The sequence below is a fragment of the Talpa occidentalis genome, unplaced genomic scaffold (genome assembly GCF_014898055.3).
Source record: "Talpa occidentalis isolate TD23 unplaced genomic scaffold, MPIMG_talOcc4v2.1 talOcc4.8, whole genome shotgun sequence".
NCBI lineage: Eukaryota > Metazoa > Chordata > Mammalia > Eulipotyphla > Talpidae > Talpa > Talpa occidentalis.
Window position 1 is genome coordinate 40,806,889 of NW_023605194.1, and position 23,332 is coordinate 40,830,220.

General features: G+C 35.8%; 1 protein-coding gene across 2 annotated transcripts in view; it reads right to left on the bottom strand.

Moving 5' to 3' along the window:
• Nucleotides 1-23,332, bottom strand: part of ADK (adenosine kinase) — a 430,089-nt gene that overhangs the window by 17,314 nt on the left and 389,443 nt on the right. For both annotated transcript variants that reach the window (XM_054690530.1, XM_054690531.1), the window contains exon 10: nt 12,367-12,453. In XM_054690530.1, the coding sequence (XP_054546505.1) occupies nt 12,367-12,453 (87 nt within the window). The remainder of the gene's footprint in view (nt 1-12,366; nt 12,454-23,332) is intronic.

Here is a 23,332-nt window from a genome sequence, read left to right on the forward strand (position 1 = left end):
CAGTTTTGACTCTTGTTTGAGCTTTCTCTTATAACACGAAACACTTCATGATTACTACAGGTCAGGCACTGTATTTTTATAAACATTATTTCATTAAGTTTTCATAATTAGCCCAAATAAGGTAGGTACTCACTATCTTAATTTTTATATGAGATGTTAAATAACTTGTCCATAATTCCACAGCTAACTAATGGCAGTTATCAGGATTCAAAGCCATGACTTTCGATCATTATCATGATCTTAACCAGTATACTAAAAAAATTGTTCCTTATCCTGAGTTACATGAAATGTGTTTCTGTTTCTTTTGAACCAACAAAGTCAGATAAAACAGTGCCATAAATCTAAAGTATGTTTGCCCTACTGTATTCTGTTGCCCCTCCCTTCTACACCAACAAGCTTCCTCACATAGTTGTGATTCTTCAGAAAATAGAACAAAAAAAAAATTACTGTATTTGGAGATTTTGAAATACACATATAAAAAAATAGTATGATATAATCATAAATCCATATTCTTTTTTCCCCCTCTGAGTGTGCTAGAATACTTTAATATAGAATGAAGACGTAAATACAACTGTGACAAACCAATTTCCTCTTCTGCTTTCTAAAAATTAGAAGAAAGAGCTGTAGTGGTATCCTCTGATGTAACAAAATCTTCCAGTCTGCTATTTCATGGCTTAAAGTCTGAACTCAGGATTGAATTTGACTTATAACTACGTAGCATTTCAAAGGCAAAGAAACCTCCCAACACATTTCACTGTCTTTTTGTGAAAGAGTGTTTTATTCCTACGCTTTTGAAATTGGTCATCTTTAAATATTGTCATTTTAATTAGTCATTTAGGTGGGTTGGAGCATTAGTAAAAGAAGATATGAGAAGTTAAATGTAAGGCACTGAATAAATGATGACAGATATGGGAATAAGACTAAATTAAAATAAAATGGTGAAACTTATTTTTAATAGATTTTCAGTTTTGTGCTCACTCTTGGTGAGTGATTTCTTTTAGCTGTGATTTTTTTCTAGGAAGAGGGCAGGTAGAATTTTTATATGAATACCTTTCATCAAGTTCAATAGCTAATAAAATTTTTACACAGACGGTAAATAATTCCTCATCTGACCCTTGCTTTTTGCTCAGATTTACATTAACTTTTATCTTTAAGATGACGATTCACTTGCAGCAAGCTAGAATATTTTAGATTTTCCTTTATTAAAGGTGTTTGGAAACAAGAATGGCATTTACAATTTTATGTAACTCAGTCATACTGTGCTACAAAAAATTTAAGTTTAATAAACATGCAAACCAGATACTTTTTACAATTTTGTTTTAAATATTTTATAACTGCTTTACTACTTCCTTAAAATTGATTTTTTCAGAAAAATCATATTCTTCTGCTGGTATGAGTATAGATCACCATCTCTTTTATGTTGTGTTCTAATGTAAGCTTAATTATTACAGAGAGACAAACTCTGAAAAACCCTCAGCCATTACATTCACATATTTAATAAGTCACAATCTTGAAATTCCGCTTTACCTGAAAGCACCATTAAAAATGCTTGACTAATATTACTTGAGGAAATTTTTAATAAAAGCTAATTAAGCTACAAAACTCCCAAGTGGTTAACTGAATTTAGGGGTTAAATTTCTGGTGCTTCTAATTATTCTCTGATGGCTTTACTTAGTGTTTCACAACCATGACAGATGACAATGAAAAACTGCGGTGAAATTCATCCACCCTGACACTGTGCTAAGCACCGGCTTCTCCCTCTCCAAGTAAAATCAATACTCTGTTTGAGTAAACACGTTTACAGCTTTATTAGGATGTCTTGCTTGTTCTGTAACAGCTACTTGAAGCTGTGGTAACAAATCGACTCAACTCAGTTAAACCTAGAGAGCTGGGTAAGAGGCCCATCGATAAGGTTGTTATAAAAATAAACTGCAGGAGATCAGAAAGCAGGAGCAAACAGTCTGGTAAATGTCAATATTTTCCCGTACAGAAGATGACAAAAACAGTGAGATCATGTGGAAAGTCTCTTTTTCCCTTTAAAAATGTTTCTGGTTTCAAATGGATAAAGAATTCTACTTTTTGTGCATAACTCTTGAGTGAAATTTTTGTTTCTAATTTCCATGTGTATCTGGAAACAGGAAGCTGATGTACATACTTGGCATTTTCCTGTCATTTCAGATCCCTAACTTTTGTTCATATTTAGAGACTTACTTTGGTCTTCACTGACTTTATAAAATGACCTCATTCAAGTTACCTGGAATACCTCTGGTGTCTTAGTCTTACTTTTTTTTTTAATTAACGATATAAAACTGTTGTCATCTATACTTGGGAGGTCATTTCAATGCCATGTTCACTTTTGCTATAATATCTGTGAGACCTGAACTTACAAATCAGGTTTTCCATATTTTTGCATTTAACAAGAGCAAACAGTGTTAGCTTAAGACAGGCTGCACAACCTCCTACTCAGTGGTAGACACATAAAATATCTACTGCTGATTAGAAGCAAGCTCCACAGTGGCCACAGCTCTACCAAATAAGAACTCATATACTCTCTTTTCGATGTTCAGTTTGCTTAAAGAACAAACATCTGGTTCTGGCAGGAAATTCCCACTTCAATTAGGCTAGCTTAGACTACCTAGATGTGACAAAGTAATGGTTTCCCCCTGCTGAAAATGCTCAGTAAACTTTTTTCTTTCATTTTCTATGTAGTCTACTTAGTAAAATCTTTTGTAGTTTTGATATGGAATTTAAATAACAACTGTGACCCATATATTTGAAAACAGGTTTTTTTTGAAAAAGGATTTCAGCAAATACTGAAAATTTGAAAGAACTTAGAAAAGCTACTGTGCCTTCCAGAGGTCTGACCTATCAGGCATTTGCATAATGAAAACCAAAGCCTAAGTGGTGTCAGATGGTGGGGTGACTGATATGGACAGGAAGTCAATTCAGAGCAAAGATTCCTTTACAATAGCTCAGAACAGTACACTTTCTCACACAAAGTGAGCAATTAAGTAGCACAGTATAATATATAGGCTAGTGGTCAGCAGTAGAACTATGAGGATAACTTATTTGCTCTTTCTGGTGACTGTAAATGGAAACCTGTCAAATTCTATTAACACAGCATGAGAGGCTGCATTTGAATAAAAAAAAAGCACACAAAATCCCCCTTGTAAATCCTCTAATTGAGGAAAGACACTCCTGAAGGATATCATTAAGCAGCGTTTTACTCATACAGATAACGTGTTCTTCCACCAATCCCTTTCAAAGTACTACTTAAAAAAATCATACCTCCTCATGGTACAAGAAAGTATAATATCTGATGAGAATTAGCATTTTAAACCTAATGTGTGATCTCTCTCTTTTTTTTTAAAAGATTTATTTATTTATGCATACAAGAAATGGGATATAGGCCAGAGGTGTGGGGTTGAGAGGATTCACCAAAGACAGAGTGGGGAGCAGAACAGGCAGATCTACTGAAATACACTGCTGAGGGGAGCAGCGGGCGAGTCAGAAGAGGTCTGCTGCTCTATGTGGGTAGCTCCCTGGCTGCTGGGGGATCGAACTCGTGTTGCAGTGGCTGCAAACAGCTCCATAGGTTGCGTCGTAACTCCTTGAGCCACCAGGGAGGCCCTATGTGTAATTTCCTAATGTGGCTTCCAACCTAAAAATTTAGCTTCTATTTCTGTTTACTATTAAAGTCAAACCCCTTGATAAAGAAAAACTACATCAAAGGTCTTTGTCCATTTGGGATATTGAATATTGACATATATTTCCAAGACCTATGTAACAGACTGTTTAACTGACAATTTTCATTTGGGTTATGAGCATGTGTAATTACTGGATCATGAATTAATGAGTTCAGAAACCTGGACTCATTAAATATGGGACCTTCTAGTCTAATATTTTCAATTAATTCCCTTTATTGGGGTCTCAATTTCCTCATCCATCAAATGGGGACTCTTGACTGGCCCATGGTTTCACACGCTAAAATGAATTCATTCCAGGGAATTGCTTTATGAACCACCAAATAAAATATGGTTAGAGCGAAATGGGGAGTGTTTAATTCCATTTCATTCTTTTTTTTTTTTTAACATATTTCTTTTCTTTTTTTTTTTATAGAGGCATGTTTTATTTGTTTGTTTGTTTGTTTGTTTTGTTTATACATGCACTGGGTACAGTCAGAAGCGCGGGAGGGTGAGAGAATTCGCCAGAGCCAGAGCGGGGAGCAGAGCAGGCAGAAGGACCGAAGTACACTGCTGAGAGGAGCAGCAGGTGGCAGGAGAGGTCTGCGCGCCATGTGGGACCCTCCTCTGGTGGCTGGGGAGCAGCTGGGGAGGGAACCGACGCCCCAGAGACTGAGGGCAGCTTCGCAACCCAGCGCTCAACTGCTGTGTCACCGGGGAGGCCCTCCATTTCATTCTTATTCAGGTAAGACTTCATCTGAACAGAGCATCACTGCTGAAAATGGTTTGAAAGTCTGAAAACAAGAAAGTGTGACTTTAAAAAATTCTCTCTTGGGCCTCCCTGGTGGCACAGCGGTTGAGCGCTGGGTTGCGAAGTTGCCCGCAGCCTCTGCAGCACCGGTTCGATCCCTGGCTGCTCCCCGGCCACCGGAGGAGGGTCCCACATGGCACGCAGAACTCTCCTGCCGCCCACTGCTCCCCTCAGCAGTGTGCTTCGGTCCTTCTGCCTGCTCTGCTCCCCGCTCTGGCTCTGGTGAATTCTCTCACCCTCCCGCGCTTCTGACTGTACCCAGTGCTTGTATAAATAAATAAATAAATAAATAAATAAATAAATCTTAAAAACAAACAAACAAACAAAAAAACCCCAAAAAACTGTAAAATAAAAATAAATAAATAAATAAATAAATAAATAAATAAATAAATAAATAAATAAATAAATAAAAAGTTTCTCTCTTGCGCCTCCCTGGTGGTGCAAGGAGTTAAGTCACAGCACTATGAAGCTATCCACAGCCACTGAAGCACGAGTTCGATCCCCATTGAGGGAGGTGACCTCTATGGCGCAGCAGACCTCTTGTGTCTCACCCCCTGTTACCCTCAGTGTATTTCAGTCAATCTGCCTGTTCTGCTCCCCACTCTCTCTCTCATCCCCCACACCTCTGGCCTGTACCCCAGTTCTTGTATGCATAAATAAATCTTAAAAAAAAAAAAAAAATTCTCTCTTTTTTGGAACAAAACTTTTAAGCAATAGTTAAAAACAAAACTGCTCTAATTCATATGCAAGTTAATTAATTTTGTTAATATTTGACTCAATTCAAAAACCTGCAGTTGATAAACTCAATTTCTCACTGTAGGGTGGTTTTCTGAAATTTTAGGAGCATTTGTAATTTGTCATTTATTCCATAGGCTTGAAATAAAACATGTATGTCTTAACTTCATAAAATGTCAATGTTAATTGGATAATAAAATGCAAAATAAATCAAGAGCCTGTGTTCATACCCCAGGTTTGGGAACAAAAGTGAGAGCAGCTGTGAATTTAGTAATCAAGTCACTAATTTCTGTTTGTTTTATTCAGGCCTTTATTGATATGAAATGTAACCTTGATTTTGTAAGGTTACTCAAGTCTTATAACATCAAGGTTACATTTCATACAAAGATGTGCCTAATCACTTTTTTACCATGGCCAAGACTCAGTCAGCTGTGTTGGCCAACTTATGAAGTGACACTACTCACATGTGATTTTATTTATTTAGATGACATTAACTACAAAACCAATAAAATACATTGTAAAAATTTAAAATAATATTGGGAGAAGATTTAAAAATGAATACAGAGCTTTATGAAAATTTATCATTCTTTTTTCATTTTGTTGACTGACGAAATATGTATAAAGTCGTAAGACTGGTACCAGTCTATAGACTAATGTTTAGAAAATTTTTTTTGACTATTTTGCCTCACTTGAAGGCCTCACAGTTAAGATGATATGCTAATGGAAGGAAGTATAGCAAAATGGTTAGAGGTAAGAACTTTGGAGTCAAATTTTGAATTTGAAACCTAGCTTTCACTGGGACTTTGGAAAAATTACTTAAATCTCTAGAACATCTGAGAATAGTGGAACTGTCCCACTTAGCTTATACATAGCTGCAATCCCACAGATTTCTAGAACAATGAAAATGGATGTTTTAGATCACTAAGTTTTAGAGGTGGTCTGTATTCCTGTGAAAGTTATATAACATGATGTATGTTATATGAATCAGTCATATTGGGTAAAATTGACCACTACTGCATTCAAATTAGTTCCATTTGACTCACTAATATTCTAGGCCAGGAAACTGATAGACTACATTTTGCCATGTCACAATTCTAAGAAAATAACTTCAGAAATTCTTCTAACATTTCCTCTGGCTCTCTATCAATAAATAAAAATATCTTATAAAAATCAACATTGTTTTCTTGTAATAAACATTTCTCAAAAATCTTTATAAATATAGGAAACCTAAGATTTATATTTGAGCTGCAGTGTCTAGTAGCCTACCTGATTTAATGGTCACTATCATCTCCAATTCCTCAGAAGACAAATTCCTTTGAATTCCATTATCTATTTGTAATTGCTTCTAGATGGAAACCAATCCAGGATACCAGATCTCTGAAGTATTCATGTTTGTGAAAATTTCCAGACTTCACCCTAAAATCATCCTTTTGTCCATGTGAACCAGTGATTTCTTTTAACCAACAAAGGCTTAAATAATTTTGGGCAGGGTCCTTGAAACTTGGTTTTGTTCCATCCTCAGCTTATCTAAATCTCTGGATGTGAAACGAAGCCTGTTATGAAGTATCCTATTACAGTGCAAGAAATAAAACACCAAAGATGTCCTTCTAGAGTAAACAGACAGTGAAAGGTATTGCTGATGTGGGGTGGAACAGTAGTGTGCAGTTCTCATTTTGGTCACTATCAAGTAAATCCCCAATGCAGACAGTGGGTCATCTGAAGGTTATGCTTTTTGAATGAAGAAATGTGAGAAATGATATAGTTAATATTCAAGTTATTTTTCTGAGTTTGAGAGCAAAATGAGGTGGTACAGAAAAAAAAATTGCAAAAATTCTGCACCTTCATCACTTCTTTGAGAAGAAGCACAATAAAGCATCAACTAAAAATGGAAGTGTAAGCTACAGATATTTGGGAACAAAGAAAAGTAAGAACAGAAATATGAGAAGTATAGACAGGTGCTACCTGAAGAGGAAGTAGCATTCCTACTCAGGAAACAAAGCTTTTTTTTTTTGTTTAGATTTATTTTATTTATTTACACATACAAGAGCAGGAGTGTAGGCCAGAGTTGTGGGGGTAGGGGGTAAGAAGTCAGCAGAATCAGGTGGGGAGTCAGGTGAATCGACTGAAATACACTGTCGAGGGGAGCAGTAGGCAAGACAGGAGAGGTCTGCTGTGCCATGTGGGCCAGCTCCCTGGCCAGGAATCGAACTCATGCTGCAGTGGCTGCAGATAGCTTCATAGTGGTGATACTTAACCCCTTGCACCACTAGGGAGCCCCAAAACAATGCTTTTTTTTAACCATAATTCTTTTCTGAACATAACTAGAGAGTGAAATAAAATTTTTTCATTAGATAGAAAATATCATAATTACTAACATGATGCTAAGTGGCTTTAAGAGTCATTTGCATATTGTAGGTAACATCTTTTTTTAGTAGACTTCCCTGCTAAAGTTGTCATGAGAAATCTGAAGATAATAAGTATTTAGAGGCAGCACAATTACTTCACTATCATTTAGAATAAACTGTTCTAACCTATGTATGACCCTTAACCACACTTAAACCTTTTTTAATCTAAGAATGCTGGCCCTTGGGTGAGATTCCTAGTCTTTTATCTGAGAGTTACACATATGTACCTGGGAATAATCTTTCAAAGGCACACTCATTTTTGGTCTAAAGGTGATTTGTAGGTCTAGGGCATATTCCTGCAGCTGCCATAAAACATATGACTAAATCAGATCAGATTAAAACAGGCTGGTATTGACAGCTCACAGGGAACATATTGATTAGGTCTCCTTTCATGTTATTTGTTATGATTTTTCTTCTCAGTTTCATTTACTAGGAAGACACAGGGGAAGAGATTTCAACGGAACAATGACAGTGCCTGTCACAAAATGTTCTCAATGTTTCCATTTGTTACTATGGCAGTGACAAAGAGGGTTCCAAATGAAAAGGCAGACCTGCTGTGACAAAGCACAGCAGGACAACAGGAAGAAATTTTCTCCTGACCTGGGATATTAGGAAATCATACTTAGAGATTATAGAAATGTCTCCATTTCCAATGGTACAATCGTAGCACTTGGGCTTTTGAGGGAGAATGTGAAAGGGTAGTTCCATCAGGACTGACTAGTGACAAATAAAGGGCAATGTTACAAAGTGCTTAAGATCTCCAAATAGAAAAAGAAGGTATGCTTGTAGAGAATAGATGGATTTGTCACTGTCACTAAATCTTTGAGATTGAACTATGAATTTAATTTATGTATACTTTAAAATTATACACGAAAATCTATGATGTAGTCATGTATCTTTTATTTTATTTATTTATTTTAAAAGATGTATTTATTTATGCATATAAGAACTGGGATACAGGCCAGAGTTGTGGTGGGTGAGAAGATTCACCAGAGACAGAGTGGGGAGCAAAACAGGTGGAATGACTGCAATACACTGCTGAGGGGAGCAGCGGGTGAGTCAAGAGAGATCTGCTGGGCCATGTGGGTCAGCTCCCTGGCCGGGGATTGAACTCCTGCTGCAGTGGCTGCGGACAGCTTCGTAGAGCTAAGATTCAACTACTTGCACCACCAGGGAGACCTGTCATATATCTTTTAAGTGGCTAAAAAGAACACATGGCACTCTAGTGCTGGGGTATATAACTAGCACATGCTAGGTGAAGTGATGCTTTACCCAAGAACTTGAATTGGGACTGGAATATAGTTATGCAAAGTCACAAAAGACAGAAGTACTTTAAGCCAGCAACACTTGAAAGTAATAGGAGGAATATATTAACTAAAGATAAAGGGGTCATTTAGAAAGGAGTTATGTTAATCAGGCAAAACAAAGAAGAGTATAAAGTATATAGTAAATGTAAAAGTTGCTATTGCATTTCTATTCATGTTCAAGGATTGGAGTATTTCCAATACTAGTATAGTATTAACCAATAGATTTTGAGTATTTCCAACTAACATCTCTATTGTAAGATGGATGCATCAGCTTAGGGCTATTAAAAAGTTGACTCACATAACTCCTTGTATTTGGATTCCATGCTGACCAGGCAAGTTTATGATTTGGCTTCTGTATCTCTGTAGAGCAATCAATTCTACTGCTTAGCAAAAAGCTTCTGGTTCAAACTCACCAGGGACTATAGTCCTTCGATCTCTTCCCTTTCACTTTCTCTTTCTTTTCTGCAACAATCTTACCCTGGTGTCCTCAGTCTTTTATAACAAAAAAATTGTACGTTGTAAAGTTACTGCTCAATAAATAAGTCATCTGTTCAGATAATAGGAAGATTCTCTTTGGCAAGCTTTTGTCAGTAAAGCTCGTTAGTCTGTGGTTCTTAGTGATGACATTTCCCCATAAGTTTTAGAGAAGCAATCCAGTGCAGTGAGTAAGAATATTGACTTAGAAGCCAGACTGCCTGAGTTTGAATCCTAGTTTTTCTATTTTTCAGCTACAAGACTTTAGGTGAATTTAGTGCTCTGTGATTCAGTTTTCTAATAAATAAAATGGTGTTAAAAATAAGTTTTTAGGAATATAAAATGAATCAATATACTTAAAGTGCTTAAGCTAACTATTGAATAGTAGTGGTTAAGATATTTATTGATTATATAAATGTTATCTATTGCTATTAATATATAACTTGATTTTCATAGACTATATGTTGAGCATGCCAACATAAATATTACATTAGTAAAATGACATTAGAGTGTTCATCTCACTGTAAGTGCATTCTTTTAGGATTTAATTATCCTAGGCACTGATCAGAGTAGGTTTAAAGAGGAAAAAAGGCTACTTAATTGAGGCATTACCAATAAAGTTCTGCCTAGTTTCAGCCTGCCTTCTGCTTTCTCCATACTGATTTCAACATTATATTGTGAAATTCACTGTTTGGATCCAGAGTGTGATAAAATGAATAAAGTGAGTAAACTGCCAACAATTACACAAGGGATTGGATTGGCAAACTATAGCTGAAGGGCCAGCTATAGCCTGTGGTGTGCTTTTGTACAGCTGAAGAACTAAGAAAGGTTTTTACAGTGTTGTAAAAAGCAAAAACAAAACAAAAAGCAAGCAAACAAACAAATCAAGAAGAATACGCAATATAGCAGGTATATGCAAAGTCCAAAATATTCACTTCTCTAGTCCTTTACAAAAAAGTTTGCAGATCCCTATTCCACACTCTGTCTTTTTCACTTGCCTAACTGTACCCAAACAATAAGTATCTAATGAGGTTATATAGCAGAGTGAGCTAAAATGAGGCTGAAAAATCCTCTAACAAAAAGCCCAAGTGCTTTGATGAGGTAGTTCATTTATCATCCTAACCACAATACAGATGGGTATGCTGAGAATGTATTCTCTCTCCCTCAAAAATGCCTTATGTTCTTTCCTAGTACTACAAATATTACAAGTAGTTTAGGTGTCTATAAGGGAATCTGTTGGTTAAGGCCAGGCAGCCTCGGGATGGGACCTAGTGATGGTGATAGTTGTTAATTAGGTCACCATCATATCTATAAAGACCGCATGATGTATTAAACACAGTAAAATAGAATACTTACTGTTTAAAATATTTTAAAATAGGCACAATTCAGATATAGTGTGATTTTGCTTCTGACTATCAAAATAAAGCGAACACTGCAATAAATTGAGTTACATGAATATTTTAGTTTCCCAGAAAAGCTGTTTTTACTCTGTACAGTAGTCTGTTAAGTGTGTAATTGCATTATGTCTAAAAAACAATGTACATACCTTAATTAAAAATATTGCTAAAAAGTGCCAAGCATCTGTGCTTCAGTGAGCTGTAATTTTTTTTTTGGGGGGGGGGGCTGGTGTGGTGTCTTATAAAAAACGCAGTATTTCTGACAATGAAGCAGAGTGCAATAAAGTGAGATATATCTATACTTAAATAAGGTATACACAGCACACAAGTCAGAAAGCTTCTGTACTAAAATACCTGATTTAGCCAATTTCTAACCAGAAAATAATAGCATTTCTTCAATACATTAAAGAAATTTAGCCTTCATGAAGTAGTCTGGAATAGGAAATTAGCTGCATAATAATTTAATCAATGATGAAGCCTTTTAGAGTAAAGAAATTAAAGATGCAAGCATAACAATAAGTAGAAAGTTAGCCATAGTACATGCTCTTTCTAAATAACAGGACGTGGAACATGTTATCAATCTAACAGCTAATAGCTCACTTAAGACTAGATAAGAATAATTTCAAAGAAGGAAAAAAGAAAATGTTTATGTTGGTGAAAAAGATCATTAAAAGAGAAGAATATTCATAATTTGAACAATATTAAAATAAAATCATCACACAGACTGAAATGTTTCCTATGATTCAAAATATCTTCCAAGGATGAGGGAAAATGGTTAGGTCCAATTGTTTTTGAAGTTAGAGAAACTGAGAAATAAACACAGCTCAGAAAGGACTTTTCTAGGCTATCATTCAGGGATCTAAAGCCTTTTAAAGACTCTAACCCAGCTTAACTGCATTTACTAGAAGGAGTTCAGACTTATCCAAAGAACGTTTGAACCACGTTTTAGATCAGCCTAACTTATCAAGCCAAGAATCTTCCAATTGTCTTGATCTTATTTTTAAGTATTCATTCCAAAAATGATTTGGTCCTTATAAAGAGTACTAGTTCTTACTGAGTCTGAACCAGACAAAATTTAACCCTTTCTAGTACAATAAACATGCAACTATTGTTAGAAACATGTTTCACCCGTGATAAAATCCAAAGACATCTTCTTTAGTTATTAGCATACTGCTTAATATTCACCACAATTTGTTTTAAAGAACAGCAATGTGTTAACATTTAAGCCTGAAGGTCTATGAATATACTATATTCGTAGTATATATCGATGTAGCATGTTTATGCAACACTCTGACAGACACAATTAATCTTGTGAAAATGACTGGGGCGTAAGAAAATAGCAAATCATCTTTAAGCCAAAATACATATTTTTCTTGTTGTAAAATATCCTCATAATACTCACAATGATAGTTGCATATGAAAGGAAAGAACATTAGGAGTCAATAACATAAAAGAAGTTGAAAGTTATTAAATTCATAAATCTTGGCTATATGGTAAAGACAAAGGTTAAAGGAAATGTTTAACTTAATAAGTATGAAATAAATGAGTTTGTACCTCCAACAAATGCATCTCCAGCTCCATTGGTATCAACAATTTCTTTCTGGTCTTGATCCAAGACAGCAAAAGTGGTGACTTCACTTTCTGCAATTAGAGCCAAAGAAAGGCAGACTGACTTTTCTTTTAACACTCAATATACAAAAACTCAACCAGTAAAGTTGAAGTTCCTTCAACATTCATCACTAAAGGAGAGTGTCAGAAACATGAACCCAACAATCTATACATGAGCACTTGGGAATCAAGGTGCAAGATGTAAGCAATATTTTTATGATAATTTTCAGCAGACAGATGTTATATGTGTTTTGTTAGAGTTAAACCCAGTTCAGATTTTTTTTTTGGGGGGGGAATGACTGTAAATGGTAGAAGTACAAATACTTAAACAAAAACTATGAGCTAAAGGAAGTGTTTTCAAGATTGGATCATGGAACTCTAATAAAGCTTCAAGCCTGACTGCATTTCTGGCAGTGAAATCTTGGATATAGAGAGGCATAAATTTAAAAATATATAAATAATGAGTTTTGGCTCTTTCTCTACAGAAAATTACAATAGCACAATAAAAATGTTACTGCTTTCTATAATACTTCATACCAGTATCAAGGATTAAATATTTTAGTTGGCTTGTTACAAATAATCTATAAACTGGTTACTCTTTATAATGGGATCACTGTTTCCTTTAAACAATCTGTCAACTAGCAAAAGGGAAAGCTACCATCCAATGTCCAGGAAAAACAAAAGGGACAGTGCAATGGGCTCGTGTCTTATAGTAGTCTGGACTAGGGCTTGGTTTGACTATAGAGTAAGCTAATGTAGTATTTTATTTTTTCTTAAAGATTTATTTATTTATTTATTTATCCAAGCACTGGGTACAGTCAGAAGCAGGGGAGGGTGAGAGAATTCACCAGAGCCAGAGCGGGGAGCAGAGCAGGCAGAAGGACCGAAGTACACTGCTGAGGGGAGCAGCAGGCGGCAGGAGAGGTTTGTGCGCCATGTGGGACCCTCCTCTGGTGGCCGGGGAGCAACCGGGAATCGAACCGGCGCTGCAGAGGCTGAGGGCAGCTTTGCAGCCCAGCTCTCAACCGCTGCACCACCGGGGAGGCCCCCAATGTAGTATTTTAAACTTGGCACATGACAATGGAATGGTGTCATTTGTGATGAAATCTGGATAGTGCTTTTTATTGGGGTTAGAACTTCTGAAATAACAAATTTGCATCCCTTATGGGAACAGGTGTGAACACAGAGTAGTAAACAATCTCACCTAAGATCAAGAGGGAAAGGTGATCTTAAGGTCTTGATAAAGAACCTAAAAATCTCAAAAGGCATAGTCTATCTGCTTCTTCTGTTACTCATGGATACTTTCAATATGAGACAAGCACAGATATGATGAAAAAAAAATCCTCTTGGAAGAACTGATAATAAGATTACTTGCTCATTTAGCCAAAACCTTTGATCATGAGTATAGATGGTAAGAAAACTCCATACCAAAAGCATCTATTTAAACTCTTTAACTAACTTTCCGTAACACCAGGATCTGCATGGCAGCTAACAAGATTTTGATTAATTGGAAGTTAAGGCATACATATCAGAATTAAATTTTCAGGCCTCCCCGGTGGCGCAGCGGTTGAGTGCTGGGTTGCGAAGCTGTCCGCAGCCTCTGCAGCGCTGGTTTGATCCCTGGCTGCTCCCCGGCCACCGGAGGAGGGTCCCACATGGCACGCAGAACTCTCCTGCAGCCCGCTGCTCCCCTCAGCAGTGTACTTCAGTTCTTCTGCCTGCTCTGCTCCCTCCTCTGGCTCTGGTGAATTCTCTCACCCTCCCGCACTTCTGACTGTACCCAGTGCTTGTATAAATAATAAATAAATCTTAAAAAAAAGAAAAAAGAATTAAATTTTCTAGGGAATATACAATTCATATTGCTATACAGGGTATAAAAAATGTAAGTAGAGTTTATAAGAAGTAATTAGGAAAGGGCTACAGTCAGATTTAGGAGAAGGTTGATACTATAAATATTTATAAAGAAATCTGGTTTACTATATGCAAGTACAAGTCATACTATGAAGGAAATTAACAATTATGAAGTAAAAATAAATAGGCAATGAATAAGTAAAATGAGCTTTAATGACATCATTACCATTTACAATAGGGTTATATTATACAATAATGTAACCTATCTGTAAAACATTTTAGGTAATATAAGAATTACTGGATTACAAATTTAAAAACAATTACATATAAATGGTAAGTAAGGTGCAATTAGATATAACTCCTTGATCTCTTTGTTTGAAAAAGTTACTGATTTGGGGTTGGATAAACATTTTTGAAAAATCTAATTCACAATGGAAGAAATTTATTCAAACTTTGCTCTTAAGAATTACTAAAAATTACTGAAAATTCTAAATGGATAGGATTTTACTATACTTTTTATCTGGAGATATATATATATATATATATATATATATATATAAAGTATCATTGAAATGCTTTATCCTTAGATGTCTTGAGAAGTTCAGTTTCCTGAAACATAAAGTAGAATTATTTTCTGTCTTTGTACTTATTAGTATAAATAGCTATTTAAAAATACTAGGAATGATCTCTTCCAGCTCCATCCATGTTATTGAGAATGGCATGAGTTTATCTTTTTTGATCGCTGAGTAATATTCCATTTTGTGTATGTACCACACCATCATGCTCAGTGAAATAAGCCAGAAAGAAAAAGAAAAATACTGGATGATTTCACTTTTAGGAGGAATGTAGAAGAACCAAATAATGGATTAAGAAAAAAAAGAAGTAATTATAATAAAGAAAAGATAAAATTCAACAGGCAACTATAAACCAGAGACATTCTACAGGATTGAATGTCCAGGGAGGGAGAGGGGAGTAGGATCAAAACAGGGGTGGAACAGTACAAGGGACTATGGTGATGGTGCACAGGTGATGGTACAAAAATGAAGAATGATGTGAAAAATATATAAAAAAAAAAGAAAAAAAAGAATATTAAGAATGTAAAAAGTTATCATAAATTAGTAAAAATACAGTCCAGTCCCTACTATCGTCCAGACTGAGTGATTTATATAATAAGAACTCCATCCAAAATAAACCTGAAAATTTGCAAGATTCTGAAATGTGTTCTAAATAATGGAAAAAGGATTAAATAGTGTTCACTAACATTTAATTTCAATTATATTTTTTGTACATTTTGATTTTTTGAAATGATGATCTAAGCTAGTTTACATAGTTATAAAACCCCCCACATAACTAACAAGTACTCACCAGATTGACCCATGCTATAGCCATCCCAGACAGTTTACTATATGAACATATAATATTTCACTAAATCTGAAGGCACAGATACAGGTATGGATATTATTCAGCTAATGAGGGCTAAGATACATTACTTTCATTGAGATCTAATTTTTGTAGACATGAATTGGGCCTAGAATAGCTATGGGAACAAGTGGCAAAAATAACTTTTTGCCTACATTGCAGAAAAACACACTGTTTAAGAGTGTCTGCATACAAATTTAAGATAATTCACAGTCATTATTTCTCAATTTTTCCCAAACTTTTTATAAAGTATGAAGGATAACTATTAATTCTTATTTTCCAGATCCCTCCCTCCCTCCCTCCCTCCCTCCCTCCCTCCCTCCCTCCCTCCCTCCTTTCCTTCCTTCCCTCCCTCCCTCCCTTCTTTCTTCCACTGGGCACAGTCAGAAGCGTGGGAGGGTGAGAAAATTCACCAGAGCCAGAGCAGGGAACAGAACAGGCAGACTGACGAAGCACACTGCTGAGGGGAGCAGCGGGCGCGGTAGGAGAATCTGCGTGCCATGTGGGACCCTCGCAGGGCAGCCGGGAATAGAACCGGCACTGCATAGGCTGCAGGCAGACTCGCAGCCCAGCACTCAACCGCTGCGCCACTGGGGAGGCCCATTTTCCAGATTTTTATAAAGCCACAAAATCATGAGCTTCTCCAAGAACAGCAAATAAATAACCAGTGATTCAGTTGACAGGGTCATCTATCAGAAAATACCCTCAGAGTACCTTCATATAAAACAATGAAATTTAGCTTTCTTAAAGTAAAAAGTAATAGAATTTAAACATTCTCTCAACTCTTTATATAAACAATTTATTCTTCACTTTATAATAACACAAACTTCACTACCTAATCACTTGAGAAGCCAGTCTGGTTAGAATCAAACCATCTTCCCATACCTATAATGATAAGTCAATGGTAGAGATGATTAGTTTATACAAATGCCACAATATCTAACTGAAAACAAAATTCTGGCACTCATACCAAACAACTAGATTAAATGCTTTTGTAGACTTATCTCCACCAAATTAACTACATATTTTAGCACTGTAAACATACAACCTATTAATTATAATAAATAACTTTAGACGTATTTGTTCAAGGTACTATTAATGTCTTTGCTTTGTCATTGTTTTACTAATGTAACCTCTAAGTTGTAGAGAAGATATACTTGAAGATGATACATAGCAGGTTGAGAGGTAGGTAGGCCTGTGTTTTCTCAAAATATCAGTCCTTACATATATATATATATATATATATATATACACACACACACACACACACACACACATGTATGTGTATATATCCACACATACATACACATTCACACACATACACATACATGTGTGTACACACACACACAATTGTTTGTTCTTTCGAACCATCTGATTTGAAAGGTGGCACATATTATGCCCTTACTCCTTAATAATTCAGTATGTATTTCCTAAGAACAAAGTTTGTTTTAAGTAACCATAGTATAGTTGAGAAATTAAAAAACAATATTGTTATTTTATCTATAGTCTATATTCCTATTCTGCTGATTGCCCTAATGTCTTTTTAGAACATTTTTTACAAATGGTATAAGATCCAGTTCAGTATCATAAATTTTAGTTGTGTGTATTTTTCTTAGTTTGACCTTTTGAATAGGTAGTGTATACACATAGTTCAAAAATATAAATTTACGAAAAAGTATACTATAAAAAAATCTCCATCTCATCTCTTACTTTTATTTTTCTAGTTCTTCCACTTTCCAATATGGTTATCAGTATTATTGCTTTCTTTTATATCCTTCCAGAATTTCTCTATGCTTATATAAACAAAACACCTTCTCTCTCTCTTAAAAAAAAAAAAAAAAAAACGGTATCATACTATGCAGGCTACTCTGGACCATGTTTTTGTTTTTCACTTGGCAATCTTTCTGTATTGGTAGATAATGTTCTAAATATCTTTTTCTGCTGTATAATTGTCATTGTACTGATATACTGTACTATAATATTTAAGCAAGCAGTATTTACTGATAACATTTTAGTTGTTTTCAATCTTCTGTTATCACAAATAATGTTGCAAAGCAATAATGGTTCATTTTAAATAGACCTTAAATTTAAGTATCTTACCTAACATCCAAGTTAATAATATAATTTCTACATTTTATAAGGAACCAATACAGGAAACTAAGTTGTCATATGAACATCATGAATTATGAATGTGTCAAAGAACAGGAAAAAATTAGAATCCAGGAAAAGCTTTTCTTTTTGCTAGGATACACATACCAGGACATGAGCAAAGACACTATGTTCACACTGCCCTAATAAACAGGGTAATGAAACAGATGACAAATTCAGCTAATAATAGAGATTTATAGAACAATCCTAATTAACAAGGACTTTTGGGGAATGAAGAGCTCTGGATTAATTTAATTTTCTGGTTAACTAAAGAAAAAGCATAAAGTCTTTTTAGTTGGAAATCTTTCTAAATGTATTAATATAATATGATAATATACCATGACATCCCTGCTTTAATTAGTTTAGTTTATTGAATTGAATGAAAATTTTCTTTGATAAAAGAGACCCCTACAGCACATTAATGTCATTATTCTGAACATCAATTCTTATTGTACTTACAAAGGTATAAGTGCTATCATGAAAGGCAGGATTAATGGAATGATGGGAAGTCCACAAATTATGACTTAAAAGATCCATGTTTTTAGTGTGGTTTTGGCTCAGCTACTTTATTCAACAAGTACTCGTTAAGAGCTTATTATGTGTCAGGCAGAGACGGGGAAAACAGATGTGACTAGAACAAACAAATCCTGTTCTCATGGGGCCTACATTCTAGTGAAGACAGAAAATCTACGAGTAACAACAACAACGAAAAGACAATAATAATCACCAGGAGGAAAATAAAACTGGATGATGTGAGGAAGTATGACTGGGGAGCACTACAGAGGGGGAGGGTGGAGCAGGATCAAAACAGGGGGGTGGGAATTGTATGGGGACTATAACCAAGAGGAGAGGCAATTTAGACAGGTGTTACTTCAGGAGATAGTTTGAATTGAGAATTCAATAGCAAGAAGGTACTAGTCATATGAAGATCTGGGGTAGAACAATAAACAGGAGAGTGACACGATCTCATCTTTGATTAGAAACATTATTCTGGTGGCCTTATAGAGAATAGACTAAATGGTGGGGTTGGGAGTAGGATCAGTGGATACTACTTACCAAGAAACCTTGTGTGGTCCCCCACTGTAACTTAAACTCACTTTTATTACTTAGAAACTGAGAATAATACTTGCTCTAGCTATTTTCTGTGACTATTACATGGATTAAGTATTAAGAATTACTAATACAGCACCCCAAATATAAAGCTCTGTTCAATTTCATAGCACATTTTTAGGAGCTTTTTTTCTCTATAATAGATATATTTTAAATTAATTATTTTTATTAAGGTAATGATAATTTACAACATTGTATATGATTTGGGGTACACAGGTTCATGCTTTTCAGATGTATAACACCACATCCATACCCAAAGTAGGAGTTTTTTTCCTTTTTATTAATTAATTAATTAATTTTTTGGAACTTATTTTCTTTAAATAGTATGTACTTGTTAAATACTACCCATGAGCCCTTCAGAATCTGCTAGATCCTTTGGGGGAGATACAGAAGAAATATCAAGACACTATCTTATTTTTATTTTATTTTTTATATTAATTTAAAATTTTTTTTTTACATCATTGTTCATTTATTTTTAAAGATTTATTTATTTATGCATACAAGAACTGGGGTATAGGCCAGAGTATGGGGTGTGAGAAGATTCACCAGAGACAGAGTGGGGAGCAGAACAGGCAGATCCACTGAAATACACTGCTGAGGGGAGCAGAGGGTGAGTCAGGAGAGGTCTGCTGTGCCATGTGGGTTGCTCCCTGGCTGGCCGGAGATCGAACTCCTGCTGCAGAGGCTGCAGATTGCTTCATAGTATGGTGCTTAGACCCCTTGCGCCACCAGGGAGGCCCTCATTGTTCATTTTTAAACAGTATTTACTTCTCCCTACCCCCTCAGGTGTAGTCTCCATAGTTTCCTTCACCAATGCACCCGTGCACCATCACCTCAGTCCCCTATGCTCCTCCCTCCTTCCCTCTGATCCATTTCCCTCCCTCTGATCCCTCTCCCTCCTCTCCTGCAGTATGCAAGACACTATCTTCTTAGGGAAGTCAGAATCTAGATGGGAAGAGAAATCTAGCATATGTCAAAGAATTTATGAAGCATTACAAATTAATATTTGAAGTTTCATAATGTAATATCAAAACTGCAACAAGAGTTCAAAGGAAAAAAGGGACAATGTAAGTTTAACTGGAGATGGTTTCATGGAGAATGACTTAGATTAGCTCCTAAAGATGTGGGCAGTGAAGAGGAGAGGAAAGAAAGCTATACATACCCCAGGAAGCATAGAGAGAAAGAAGAAAGTTTATATGTCAAGGAAGGCAAAAAATAATGCAAGATGGGCGGAGATCTGACCATTTTTTTGGAGGCTGAAAGACAAAACTTTTGGTACATTAGATACATGAGGGAATGGGATACAACTGCAGTTTTTGAGTAAAAAAAATATATTCAAATGCTAACTGTGTGTCAAACATTGTACCACGTGCTTTATCTACTTTCTTTCATGTTTTCTCACTGAGTTAATTAATATCGACCTGATTTTATAAGTGAAGACAGTGAAGCTCACAGAGGTTGTTATCTGCTAAGGGTCCCATGGCAAAGGGGCATTTTGGGGCAAATAAAAGACAAGGAATACGTTATTTCAAAGTAGCCATTCAAGCAAAATTATTATCTTTTTTTCTGGGAAAAAAAAAGGTGATCTTGGTAAGAAATTTTTTTTTTTATTAAACAGGATTCAGCAATTAATTGGCACTTAAATTCCAAACCTGTACCTTGTGTAAATTTGACTAAATTATGGAATAAATATTCCATAGTGGTAACAGAGGCAATATACCATTGTGGTTAAGAATATGAATGAGACTGTTTGCATTCATATATCCCAATTACTAGTAAATTTCCGTTTAGCAGCTCATAAACAAGTAAAACTCAGTGCTTCCTCAATTTTCTCATGCATAAAATGGGACAATAATAATTATATCATAGGACCTTTGTTAACATTAAATCAATTAATACAGGGCCTCCCCTGGTGGCACAGTGGTTAAGTGCTGGGCTGCAAAGCCACCCACAGCTCTGCAGCGCTGGTTCAATCCCTGGACTGCTTCCATTTCCCAAAGTTCTAGAAGTCTACTACTCTTCTCAAGCCACTAATTAATTCTCACCCTCAGGTAAAATAGAAGCCATTAATTGTAAAGTCTTTATATTTTGCTTGTTATATCAAACTACTAATAGTTCTGCCATCCAATGATAGAAGAATCAGTAATTTTGTTTCTGAGATGAAGACGGGAGATAATTCAATTTTAGAAACATCACATTGTATAGCTTCAGAGGACACTATATGCATGCTAATATGTGTAAATGTCACCTGCTTAGACTTGGTCTGTTCATAGACTACAAAACCAGTTATATTTCTTCACATAATCCAGAGACAAAATACTAAGTGGTCAGGGTATCATAATCAGTGTAGCTGAAGTCATCAATTATGTAGAATATTAAGTCTAGATACTAGTTACATCTAGAAAGAATAAATTTATGCTATGCTAGTTAATTCTTTGAAAGGATAAAATAATGAATGTAAAAGTCTCACTTTTAATGTACTGATAAATTATGCTAGTAAACTAAAGAAATAAAAGAAGCAGCTATGGACTCATAGGTAAGATATCAATTTGTTCATCTATTTTAACACCTCATTTTAGACAACATAAGTAATGTTTTATATGAGCTGTAATAAAAAGCAGTTCCTTTTTATTTTACCATAGTGGATAGGGAAAAGAAGAACCCATATTTTGTTGAGCTCATTCTGAAATCTAGAATTTGAGTTTCTGAGGATAAATTCAGATTTTCTCATAGTAATGACACTACCTAGATACTTTGAAAGCAAAGGCACCATAGGTGCCTTCTATTCTTTACATTCAGGTACAAAGACAGGAATGTCTTTTACATCTTCAGGCAAAGTCCTGGGTACAAACTTTCACATTCCTTAGAGCATAGATATGGCTGGAAAATAAGATTTAAAACATTTCATAATAGAGGAATCTCCATATAAAGGGTCCAGGTTCCTGGTCCTGCCTAATGAGAGGTGGAACTGAGTGACCAGGTGAAGCTATAGAGGAGAACTTGGAGAAAGACAGAGAGAGACACATGGAGAAGAAGGGCCTGCTTTCATTTTGGCTTTGGATTTATACCAGGGACTTCCGAGACATGGGAGAGACACATGGAGTCAAGACATGCAGAGGGCCTCCCCTGGTGGTGCTGGCGGTTGAGCACGGTGCTGTGAAGCTGTCTGCAGCCTCTGCAGTGCTGGTTCGATCCTGGCCAGTAGGGGAGGGTCCCACGTGGCGCGGCAGACCTCTCCTGTCGCGCCCACTGCTCCCCTCAGCAGTGTATTTCGTCAGTTTGCCTGTTCTGTTCCTCACTCTGTCTCTGGTGAATCCTCTCACCTGCCTGCACATCTGGCCTGTACCCCAGCTCTTGTATAAAATAAATAAATAAATCTTTAAAAAAATAAAAAGACATGCAGAGATACTTGAGTAAGACACGTGGGTGAGAGACACGTGGGGAGGCTGACATAGGGGGAGCCTTATCTTGATTTGTACTTTAATTTTGTGCCTTTTGTCCTAGACTTACTTGGCCCTATTTGTCCTTTTCGCTATGGTTTCACACTAGAAGGTACCTTAGACTTGTGGCAAGCTTTTAGGCCTCAGCAGCCCTGTTTGTCTAGACATTGACCCATGAAGGGTTGGGTAACTATGGATGTTTTATTGGGAAATATATTCTTTCTCTTCTTCCTTCTCTATGCACAATCACTCTATTAAAGATCTTTCATACTAAGAATATACCTTATCTTTATGTGGTGGATGGCGGAATCCCTTTAGAGTGTGCTAGTTTGGAGGTCCTGGGGGACCCTCAGTTTGCCTGCTAACAATTTTTTCTAGTATATTCTAAGTCTTAGAAGTCACTCTAGATATCAGATAATTCTTTCTTGCTTATACATTTATACATTTAATGCGAAGAAATAGGGGTACTTTTGAAACCTAGGAGAAAGCCCATTATCTTACATACTAAATAAACACTTGGTATTGACTGACAGTAGAATTTAAAAAACTTCTAAGCGAGAAGGCAAGTATATGTTTTCAAAAACTCACTTTCATATGCTATTTTAACAAAATAGAGAAAAAAATCCTGTATTCCTTAGTTATTTTCTTATTGCTTACCATGAGGATTACGGTTAACACCCTAAATTACATAGCAATCTAGTTTGAATTAATACCAACTTAGCTTCAACAGCACATAAAACCTTTGCTCCTGCACATCTCTGCCCTCCCTCTTATACTGTTATAAGACACATCTTTATATGTGTATGTACATAACAGGTATTTTCAATTATTGTTTAACATCTTTATCTTTTAAAACATGCATAAAAGAGGAGTTAGAAACAAAAATTATAATACTGGCTACTACATTAACCTATGTAGTTACTCTTACTGGGGTTCTTCATTTC